This window comes from Scophthalmus maximus, chromosome 17 (assembly GCF_022379125.1).
Source record: "Scophthalmus maximus strain ysfricsl-2021 chromosome 17, ASM2237912v1, whole genome shotgun sequence".
Lineage (NCBI taxonomy): Eukaryota > Metazoa > Chordata > Actinopteri > Pleuronectiformes > Scophthalmidae > Scophthalmus > Scophthalmus maximus.
In genome coordinates, this window is record NC_061531.1 from 11,474,072 (window position 1) to 11,486,378 (window position 12,307).

The window sequence follows — 12,307 nt, forward strand, 5'->3', positions numbered from 1 at the left end:
ACCTTCTTTTGAAGGAAATGTTTGGTAACAATAAAAGTAGACTTACCTAGCTTCTCTGTAAAAGTCTCTCTATCGTCAAATACTCACCCTGACTGACTCCATCCACTGATGACCTGCAGTTGTCATGGAGATGATGTTGACATGGGAGCTCAGTACCTGCATTCCAAGCACCTTTGAGACATCTTCGTTGGACTAACGTGAAGCTTAAACGTTAGCTCTTGACCATGGCAATACTAGCTTCACAATCCCAACTCGAAGTCCACTTACTAGCCTTTTTTCCAGAACTTTCAGCCAGCTGGTTATGTATCGGTCTATCCTCCTTTTTGGTATCTGAAATGAGATATTTCTCAAGCTGTGAGTTTAGTTTTGATGCATCACTGATGCCAAAGCAGCAGAAAAGATGAAATTGTGATCCAAGAAAGGCTCAGAGGAAAGTAAGGATTCCTTTAAGAGTATTCAGTTTTAAAATGATTACGTGCTACATGCAAGTTGCTGCACTTGCAAGAATGTTTTTTTAAATTCTTTTATCAGTCCAGAGAGTCTGGTTACTTGTGGTTAACTGGCATGAGTGGACACATCCTGTAGAGCTGGAAAACGAACCCTAAAACTTTTGCTGCCTTTGCAGATGGAGGGAAAATACAAATCCCGAACTTGTGTGTTTCATGAGATCATGTGTGTGAGTGTTTATTGTCAAAGTGAAGGAGGTGTACGTGCGAGTGAGTGTGTATGTGTGGGGAGAGAGGGGCACTAAACTCAATGTCGGCGAGTTGGGGGCACATTCCTGAGTTGATTTAGTTGGCATTAAGATGAGGAGGAATGTGTCAAAGCTGTGGAGGCTTTAGTCCGCTGTGGTGTAAACTGGCTGGGTGGAGCTCTGCGGCTTTCGGACAGCTCCGAGTGACGGGTGACTGACACTTGGCTTAGTGTGAGGAGGCAAGGGAACAGAGCGGAGATGGAGAGGAGGCATCTCCAGGAAGAATGAGCAAAGTGTAATTGAAGAGGACAAATTGCACTTTACACAAAGAGCTCATTAGAGACACGGGGCAGCTGTGGCTCAGGAGGTAGAGCGGCTCGTCCACTAACCTGGGCAAGACACTGAACCCCTAAAATTTCCCCCCCGACGGCTGTTCCGTCAGTGTGTGAATGCAAATGTGCGATAGAAAGGCGCAGAGCTAAGACTTAGACCATGGATGGGTGAAAGTGACTTGTAGTGTAAAGCGCATTGAGTGGTGGGTAAGACCATTAAAGTGCCACATAAAAATGCAGTCCACTTACCGTTTAACATCGAGGGTATAGGGTGTGGACCTAAAGGGCATGTAGATGAGATAAAGACATAACTAAGTCCAGTCAGGAGAGGAGGAGAGGATGCCAGAAGTTGGGATAAACGAAGGGGAAAGAATGTGAATGGGAGTCACATTGACTGTGGGACAAGTGGGGGCTGATTAAGAGAAAGTAACGACTCAAATCAAAAGGATTTCAGAGGCTTATCTTTATTTTTCTCAAGACGTTTGATAGTTAAAAGAAAGAGATACAGAGAGAGAGAAAGTACAGAAAGATTGTTTTCTAAAGGTCCCGTTTTATGCAACATCAGTCGCTGGGTCAGCTGTGCAACTTTTGACAGTTTACAGTTGATCAAAGGAAAGGAACACAAGTATACATATATAATTTCTTTTTATCTGAATTTTTTCTTTAATATATTTATAACATAGAGGTCATGTCTTAAAAACAGCTTTATCAAACTGCTGTATTAACTCAATGTTAGGAACTCTAAAGTGGTGCAAAAGCTTTCATCTAGCAATATAACATAGAACAAAAGCAGCTTAAAAAAGCATGTAAGAGGTGTGTGTGTGTGTGTTTGCGTGTGTGTGCGTGTGTGTGTGTGTGTGTGTCTGTGTTGAAGGTTTATTTAGTCCTGAGACAATGTAAGAATATACAGTGTGTGGTGGTGTGTGTGTGGACTGGACTGATAACACTACTGCGACTTTGGAAGCTCCACACGGCTCACAGATCTGACTGAACCGCTTCAGGGGACATTGTGACGGAGAGGATTTCATGAAAAAAGTAAGCAACTAAATTAATTAATTTGATATTACTTAATTACATATTAAAGTCTGAACACCACGTACGCCTCGAACAGCCCCTCCAACAGGTAACAGCAGTAGAAGCACACTTAAGATGCACCAAAAAATGAAACAAGCCAAGAATTAGTTTTTCTTCACACCTCTACATATACATTTGTGGGAAAGGAGATGTGTGTGGTGCTGTTCTGCTTTGACCTAGAAATGGCACCACTCACACTCAGAAGTGGGGAAAAAAGGCAAAACCACAGCCAGCGAGCGCAGAAATGTGGACTCACTTCCTCCCGCTTTACGCAAACATGACTTTACTTCCTTCTTATTTCCTGAATTCATCCATAACCTTCGTTAATTCACAAAAGTGCAGCGCCATTCTTTGTCAGTCTGGGTGCATGCATCACATACAGTCGACACACTGCATACATGACTCATTTACAGAACATAATGAGTTGAATGATCTCCGTCCTCACTCTGATTTTCATACTCCTGCATGTTGTTGTTGTTGTTGTTGTTGTTGTTGACATAAAGCTACGTGACAGCACAGGTCAAGTCAAAGTGCACAAAATCAAAAAGAAAAGAAATGCGCAAAATGGAAAAAAAGGAAATGTGTGCCCTGTTTTTGTAGATGTAAAACCCATGTCCTTTACCCCACATCCTCACCCCATCCCACCCACAGACCAAAACTCTGATGCTGGTGGGGCCCAGAGGGGCCGACCTGTCACACGGTGAGAGAGATGAAGCTGTTGTATCTCTGGATGTTTCTCTTGAGTATCTCTGAGCACGGCCCCAGCACGCGCTCGAAGCGGGGCCTGTCCAGCTTCACACACTTGAGTGGACCACGGGCGACTACGGTGGCTGCCCTGGGACGGTTCAACAGCAGGGCAATTTCACCTGGAGGATTAAGAAGAGCGACGGAAAAATTCTAACGAGCACGAGGGAAGTTCAAGAGAGTTCATTTTTTATATTCTGTTTCAATTCTTTTTTTTCAATTTTTTTTTTTAAACGGACGCTACTGCTTAAAGCTGAAATGATTAATCAATTAATCAAACTAAAAAAACAATCATTTGGTGATACTACTAACTTCTAATATGACTGTAAACAATATATTTGGTTTCATACTGGTGGTAAGACAAAACATCACCTTGGCCTCTGGGAAGATTACACTTTTCTTAGTATCTTTCCTTAGTATCTAAAATCCCGTAATTTGAATTTTGTTTTAGAGACAAAAACTGCTCGAAATTCTCTGGATGGATGGATGAAAAACAGCAGCTATATAATTATTGATGTTTTAGCGCAGCATATCCGTGCGATTTAATCAAGTCGTTAGAGTTGTTGGGGTTTTTTCACAGTTCACATCATTAAATATTATTAACCATAAAATAATTGTCTCTATAAAAACCATCAATAGCTGCCAATGATCTGCTCATTTGGGCAAGATAAAGAGCTTCATCGCCTAGAGCCACTCACCAAAGTAGTCTGAGGGTCCGAGACGTCCGACCTCCACATACTCCTCATTGTCAGACCTGCGCTGCAGAACAGAGGCTATTCCCTGCAGACAGAAAAAGAAAAGACAGACAGAGACAAGAGAAAGAACAAGATGAGAAGGAGGGAAATGAGAGGGAGGGAGGGGGGGTGTTGGTGGGAAAGACGGAAGAATGAAGTGTGGGGAGGGTCTGAACATCATTGGGAGGATTAAGCCGGAGCAGAAATTCCTTAGCCTCATAAGAACACAGGTGCACAGGATTTAGCCCACTTCTGTGGGACGGACACCTGCTCTGTGGGACGCGTACGAGCAGGAACTCAAAACGACACACACTCAGATATTCCAATGGGGGTAAACCTGATTGGTTCTGCTTCATTTCCTCCAGAGTGTAATAAATACAAACATCTAAGCCTATTAGAGGCTGAACTGATTCCACTCCATCACATAATCCCCTTTATTATCATTTAGAGACAAAATGGGAACAAGTGATTTGTCCAAAACTGAGGGAGCTCCGGTTTAGTGTCCCAAACTCACCCCTAAATACTGATACACACTCAGTAGGGTCCAAAAGCCTGTCCCTTGCTAACTCAAATGGTATATTGTGCATTTGCAAAAAAACACACAAAGAGCCAGGCAATTATAAAACGCAATTCAAGGTCACAGATGGATGCAGGATGAAATGCAAACATGCAAATGCACATACACACATACAGTGAGAAAATCAACAGCTGATGTCTGCTGGACGGACTGGCAAGATCTTATGACCAACTACGCTACGGATATTACCATCACCCACTCGTTGTTTGGTGTGTGTGTGTGTGTGTGTGTGTGTGTGTGTGTGTGTGTGTGTGTGAGTGAGTGTGTGAGTGAGTGTGTAAGAGAGAGAGAGTGACTCATCTAAAAACTATAAGGGAGGAAATTTGATTTCCGCTCACTCTGCCCAACAGATGATAACAGTTCATGTTGCCATATCTTGCAGCTGTTGAGAAACTCAGAGTGTGAATGAGCACACGTTTTTGAATATTTCTTTATCTTTAGCTCCCACAAAGTTTTCCAAACTCATAATTCTTGCTCTATATGCCCACACACAAATGTGGCGTCAATGTCCAGACATTTACATGTACTCAAGTTAAGCTGTAATTGGTAGCAGGTAAAAAAGAAAAACTGGCAGTGGAACTTCCCAGCTTGTCTTGGACCGTAACCCCTAAAACAGATTTGACCGTTCCAGTTCTCTCTCTCACCGTCTCCAATTCTTTTCTGCTCTCTGTGCCCCTGGTGCTGACCAGGCTAATAACCCAAAATATGAATATAATGAGCCTTAATGATGAAACCCCAAAACTGCCAGCAACTCCCTGCAGACATACAAAGCTGAGACTGTATTTCAGTGAAAGGGATGTGTGTGACTGAGCGATGAACTGTGGAGAAGTGGGGCAGTCACTTCGAAGAAATACCTGGCCCGACTGCGCCACCATCGCCACAACACAATCAACACAGCAGGGTGAAGTTAGTTTTTTTAACAGGTCTTATTTGTCACTTCATATAGCTGTTTGCTGCTAATATATACTGTAACTTGGCAGATGGAAGACATGATCAAGAGGATGACCATAGCAATTAATGTAATAGAGTTTTAACCTATCTCTTCTGAACATAATTTACAAATGAATATGCATTCTTTGTTGTCTGACAGTCTGGACAAAAAAAACCTAGTAATACTCTGACTTACTTATCTACTTTTGGGAACATTCATTTTTTCATATTTGAAGCAGCCCTTTTCTGCTTTTTCTTCATTTTCTGTCATATATATTATAGTGTTATATTTTCAGACAGGCAGTTTGAATCGATAGATAAGTCCTTTTTTTCAACTGTGAAATCTTGCAATGCTTCTCTACAGATGGTCCCAGAATTAAAAAAACACAGAGCTGGAAATGAGCATAGTGGGTCCCTTTTCAAGACCTGTTTTGTTCCAGTTCTCGAGAATCAGTAACTTGGAGAAGATGCATGTTTTCCTACCTCTTCTGTCAGGCCTGTTTAGGAAGTGGTGAGTATTATCATGAGTAATACAAGTAATATTTACATAGTATTAGAAAATGTTAGTTATTAATGTTACTTGGAAACAGTTGCGGCCAAAAGCCAAACTCGGCTACTGCATGGATTTTGTCTGATTAGGCCGACTGATTAAAGATCCAGTCCCAGGATGTGCTCTAAGTTAAGGTTCTGACAGTGAGCTGCAACATCCTTGGTTTCTGTCCGCTCGGGGACCTCTTATGTTTGCATGTCCTACCTCACCCCTATCTCCACCCATTTCCTAAAACTAGTAAAAGCACATGTGATGAAATGACGGAATGCGGATTGGCTGAAAAAAAAGAGCAGATCCAAGTTCAGTGGGTGACGTCACAAGGTTAATGGTGATTTGCTGAGAGGCAGAGCAAATGAAAGTACAGTGGGTGATGTCACTGCATTTCAGCCAATCAGAAATGGCGACACAGAGGCCGACAGACATACAGACAGATAGAGATTCCTGAAATAATTGTATGATTTTACACCTTTGTGTGCACCATCTCCAATGTGTGATCTCAAGTGTAAACACTTCTGTAACCACTTTTAATTAGACCTTTAATTGACCCAAACAAAGCGGCTCGAGCTCAAAGTGGAATAAAACAACAGAGGGAGATGAATGGTGATACACTGAGGGGGCTGGGGCATTGGCGCGCCTGTGTTTACAACCACTTGATTCCTCTCCTTTCCATTAATGTCCAAACAAAGGAAGTGAGACAGTGCAGCATCGTCATGTACAGCAATTCATTCGAGAGCAGGCCTCATCCAGTGTGGTCTAGATAACCATCTCACACTGTACCAGCCCAGGGGCAGCTCCACAGACATTTCTTCCTCTAAACATCGGAGATGAGATGATCCTCCTCACCGCGCTGCCCGACACAGGGTGCAAAGGACTTCCAAAAACAAAAGATAAAGTTTAACAGGCATGCAGAGAGGGAAAAAACACAAAGCGTTAATGAATGAATGGAATACAAAACAAGTTGAAGATAAAAAAAAGAAATGTGAGAGCCAACTTAAAAGAGCAAGTGAGAAATCAACCCTGCTGGTCAGATAACGATCCCTACAGTCCTAAACCAAAATGCACAATCACACACACTTATACCTACAACACACATACCACACACAGAGCGCAGCGAGTCAGCCTGTGGTGACGTGACAAAATGTAGCGTCTTGCATGTGGGAAGCAGCAACTGCTGGATCAACGACAGGCACGGAGAGAAAGAGAAAGTCAGAGAAACACAAGCAGAGATGGAGGGAAGGTGATATCCTGAGCAGCCTGTTCTCGAAGGCCACCCATCAGCAGTGTCTGCACCTTCTCATTTAAACACACACACACGCACACATGCGCGCACGCACACACAGACACACACACACACACACACACACACACACACACACACACACACCGGAGGACAGCAGCTCTTCTCACAGGACCTTCTCTTTTTCCTAATGAAACGGCCTTTGGACTGTATTTTTCCAAGAGAAAATAACTGAACAAGGGTTTAACCCAATGAAGACCTGTTCATCTTTACCTTTGTTCTTGTGGCTCTACACTACAAAAAAAAAAGAAAAAAAGACTTCATTCATTAACGGCATTGATCTTCAGTCTATAAAACTGTTAAGCTCCATTAGCTAAATTGCATTTCTGGTGCAGACATGTACGGTTACAGTAACAAGGGATCTGTGAGCCACAGAGGATTTCTGTTATGTGACACCCACCGGGACCCTTCAGATCCCTTTAGTGTGATTACTTCTTTTGTGGGGTCAAAGGACAAATATGAGACAACACGAGAGCGAATGCAATAGCATGAGTTCGAACAACCCTCACCTGATTTTACTGAATTTCCATCCAGCCGCCTAACGCACAACTCAAGTCATAACACTGACAAAATAAAAAATTTAAGAGACTTTGCCAATTATTCAATGGTTTCAGTTTGAAACAGTGTCACAAGAATAACTTTACAATTTTAAATGAAACTAAGAAGGATGTAGTATATATATATATATATATATATATATATATATATATATATATATATATATATATATATATATATATATATATATATATACATATACACAATTTCTGTAAATGTACTAATCGTTAATCTAAAACACACATTATCTTAACTTGGGATTTAATTTTTTTATTTAGTTACTAAGCTAGTTATTAATTATATGATATTATGATAATATTACTGCTTCTACATCTCAAGGATTTATCCTCTGCACCTTTTCATTTTCAACTCAAAGTTTAAACTCTCTCGCTGTCATCTTCCTCGCTGTTCTTCCACAAGTTACTCGCTCCTTCATCATTTCAGGCCACATGGTGCTTGTGTTCGAGTGTACGGGCATGAGGAGGAAAGAGAGTGCACGTTGGGTGAGTTGAGGCACATTCCCTGGAAAAAGGGAGGAAAAAGGCAGGAAGAGTTGATGCGAGGGAAGGTGAGTCTTCACGGCCCCAGAGTTCTGCAAAAGCTTGTTTGTACAGTGTGAGGAAAATATGTAAACATGTCACTTTTCATTAGGGCCCCATTACTCCCGGCAGGCAAAGAAAGTGATGTCTCTATACCTCCCTTTTTTAAATCCTCCCCATCAGCAGCATGTAATTAGTGATTGTGGGGTTTGTCTTTGGCTAATGCTCCAAAACCGTAGAAACAACAAATGAGGGCGAGAAGAGACAGAGGCAGAGGGAGGAGGAGAGGGAGAATGACAGGCATGGGAGAGTTTGGACGAAATAAAGGTGTGAGGAAAAAGAAGAGGATGTGCTCCAGGTGAGTCTGATCTTACTGTGACAAATTCAAGTTACCCCTCTACAGCTTTGCATGTGGTCCTTTTTTAATCGACCCCTCTTCTCTTGCTATCTGTCCTCTTTGACTCATCTCTCTCTCTTTATCTCCGTCCCCCTCTCTTTCCGTCTCTCTCTCTCTGTCCCTTTCTCTGTCTTTCTCTCTCGTCTCCCCCCCAGGAGGCTGGGTCTCCTGACCCCGTGTGAAAGTCAGCAACACACATTCCACCACAGTCCACCCTGCTCTGGGAAAGTCAGGCCCTGCTACATGAGAGTTGGAGTGAAAGAGCAATGGAGGGACGAAGTGACAGAGAGAGCTTAGAGGAAATTGAAAGACAGAGAGGAGACAAATGCTGCTGCTGGGTGATGGAATTGAAGAAGGACTGGCAATGAGGGGAAAAAAGGTTATGATCGTTCAGGAAAAGTTTAAGAAAGTCATGTTCTCCTGCATATTTTGTCTCTCTCCTCTCGAGGATTTCAAAAGTCTCAGATTGATGAGTCATGCATTTCTAACTGCTATATTTGTGTCCAAAACCCCAAATGAATTCATTTTCTGCAGAGTCAAACTGCTGTTAGGATATTTCGGCGTCTCGGAGGATTCAAACTTGACCAACACTGGTTGGATAATGTGAGATATTTATAAACAGTACAGTACGGAAATGTTTGGACAGAGAAACACTTTGGTTGTTTGTGTCTATATAGATTTAAAATGAAACAGTGGTCAGAGAGGAATAAAATGCCAACCTTCAGTTTTCCTGTGAGTTGCATCAATGTGCGACAACTGGGCAGTGTGTCTGTGCAGAGCGCTACTTCGACTCCCTGTGGGCATAGTGTGTGCGCCAACCGGTTTTAGCTGCCATGGTGTATATACATCTGTACATAGACTTTATTCCCTGAGAAATTGATGAAAATACAAAAAAAAAAAATCCTCTTTTAACCTTAAGGAAAGTGCTTCAAAAAATCCTCAGGCAGGTGTGGTGTCAAAGTCCTAATTTTGGCATCGTGGCAACACTATTTTGCCTTATTCGATCGTTGGAATGATCAGGGTTATGCATAAAAACAGCCACAGAGGAACACCCTCAAACTTTGATGACTTTAAGTTATGACTTTAGGCTTATGGGCTGCAATGTATACTTTATATATGAAGAGAGTGAAGGGATGGATGAGAGATGGATGGAGAGAAGGAGTTTTGTGCAGGAGTTGTACAGGTGAACAGAGCCAACACGGGGATAATGAGCAATACATCACTCAGCACCCTTGATAAAATCCTGCCTTAGTTCAGCTGCACCTACTGTAACCACAGAGAAGGAACCAATGCACTGTTCACAAGGACTCTTGGTGGGCAGAATGGGTTGATAGAAACTGACAGAAGGGGTGACAACTTGAAAAAAGAAACAGACTAACCTTCAAGTAAATCTGAAAGTAAGAGAAGAAAGTAGGGGGCAAAGATAAAATGACTGAAGATTCCACCCCCATCCCCAGAACCCTCTTAACTTGACCCTGACAAAAACTGTGTAAGTATGGAGTTAATCAAAAGTGTGGTGGGATGACAGGCAGGGGGGCTATTATGAAGCTGCGCCAGGGGCCCCAGCTCCACAAAGCCTGCAGTGTGAGGGGGGCTATTCTTTGCACAGTATTTGTGGTCGAGGGCCAGCACAGGGGAACCCCAGCGAGTGGTCTGTCTGCTAGTGGCAATAAACTAGGATCAGTTCCGATCTCAGCAAAGGGCCCACCAACGTCTCAGCATGATGACACGCACACGTCAACCCGAGTGGTCTCAGGCCTCACAACCCATACATACTGTGTGACGTTACCTCTGTGATAATGAAGAAGTCATCGCCCGGATCTCCCTGCACCACGATCTTCTCTCCGTCCTCGAACTGAACGGGTTCCAGAGAGTCCGCCACAGTCAGGCGTTCCCACTTATCCAATGACTCTGTAAAGGGACAATTCATATGTTTCAAGAAGAACAGTGTGTTAATTACATTGTCTCTACAGTGCAACTGTAGATTTACAAATACGTATCGCCTTATGTTTCATGGTCTCAGTAAGATGGAATGAATTATGAATCATCATTTCCACCTCATGCTAATCTAGTCATTCATCAGGGACCATTACATCTCAGTTCCCCCTGCCTCCTCCATCCCGTCATGGAGCACTGTGGTGTTAAAATACCTTGAAACAAACCCTAAATGTGGAAGACCCTATTGATTCTGGGGGTTTGGTGAGTTTATTCAGGTCATGACACTAAGAAAAATGGTTTTATCGCCATGACAGTGCGGTATTCTTGAAAATATACAGGATGTAATTACAGCATAAACTGTAACCAAAGAAATATAAAAGGCTGTGCAACACCAATGTGAGAGTTATGTTTGTTCAGAGGCTAAGATACAGCTAAAGGCCATAAGGAAGATCTAATCTTGCTGTTGCTGAATAAAAAAAACAAATTTAGATTCAATGATAAGTGACTGTGAGAGCTTGGAAAAGATGTATTTCTGGGACATTTTAAAATGCCATTTCAACATATGTGCAACTGACCCTCTGAGTCCTGCCAACACACTCTGATAGAATCTAACTTTTTCAGTCTTTTTGTTGATCTTGAGAGCCAGTGGCGACAGCTGTCTTTCCGACTGTCCAACCACACGTACAGTGACGTGGTTTGCCCGGGGTATTTCTAGAAGCTGTTGGTATTCACACAGAAACCAAAAACACAGACGGTCACACATCCTCACTGGGAAAAATGTTCCAAGGAGTTTTTCAGCAACTCAAGATGAAATGGTGTTCATAGAAAGAGATATCACCGCATTCACCATATGAGCTCATCCTTCTTACACACTCCAGCCGATTAATGCTGCTTAATCTTTACAATCTATACATGTACGTGTGGAATGTGACTTATCTGCACTGACAACGCTCCTCATCTTGAGCTTTGTCTAGATGAAAGGATTATTCAGAGTCTTGATTTGACTAATACACAAGTTAGAGGCGTAAAACTACAGCAGAATCTCTTTGTTTGAGACTATTGTCTCCTGATGAGCTGAGTAACTGATCCCAGTGTGTCCATTTGTGTGTGCGTGTGTGTTTAAATGTGTATGTACTTAGGATTAGCGAAGGTGAGGTCTGGCAGTTTGGAGGTGTCCAGTGTCCCCTCCGGTGGGGCCACGGTGTCTGCCGGCCCCAGATGGATGTCCCCTGTCTGGCTGCACGCTAAAGGCAGCAGGTCCTATGGAGGTGATCCTTAACAGCTCGCCAGGTAACGTGATACACAAATGTGCTGACTAAAGAAGCTACATTTCACGCTTCGCAGAGCCTGGACCCACTTGGACACCAATATATTACACACACACAATTGGCCATTGGGATGTTGAAGCCTCTATATGTGTGTGTTTGTGTGACAAAGAACATGTTGGGGTTTTTTTTCCCTCCTTCACTCCATGACATCAAGGGCTTGTACCCAATTTTGTGGCTATCTCAAAAATCAAAGACAAACAAAAACACTCCCGCCTCCTACCCCTCCTCCAATTCAAAGAGGCAGAGCAGAGAGGCAGAGCGGACGGGAAGAGGAATGAAGAGAAGGAGAGCACTTCCAAGTGAGACGTGAGCGCTTGAATACAGGCCTTGACAAGGCTGTCCAAAAGGGAGGCGCGGAAGAAAGGAGGTGAATGAAAAGAGAGCGGACCTTGTAGAGACATTCTCTTAAGACCTGAATTGAGTGTATGTGTTTACTCAGCCAGCTAATAACTCTGTACAGGGGGCATGGCCTTACTCTATACACCACACACACATGATCAAGTGGAAAGGGATGAGATGTCACTTCCATTTGCAACTCGTTTTGAAAGTCTGAATGAATCTCATTTCGCCATTTCTCCAAACTCAGTGGCCTGTGCAGGCTGGTGTTATCCAAAT

General features: G+C 42.9%; 1 protein-coding gene across 2 annotated transcripts in view; it reads right to left on the reverse strand.

Annotated features, from left to right (window-relative positions):
• Positions 1-1,474: 1,474 nt before the first annotated feature.
• The window catches only part of prkar1b (protein kinase, cAMP-dependent, regulatory, type I, beta), a 56,944-nt gene continuing 46,111 nt past the window's right edge, over positions 1,475-12,307 (reverse strand). For both annotated transcript variants that reach the window (XM_035615026.2, XM_035615027.2), the window contains 3 exons: positions 10,216-10,337; positions 3,543-3,624; positions 1,475-2,966 (listed from right to left, as the gene is read on the reverse strand). In XM_035615026.2, coding sequence (XP_035470919.1) covers positions 2,794-2,966; positions 3,543-3,624; positions 10,216-10,337 — 377 coding nt within the window. In that variant the 3' untranslated portion in view covers positions 1,475-2,793. The remainder of the gene's footprint in view (positions 2,967-3,542; positions 3,625-10,215; positions 10,338-12,307) is intronic.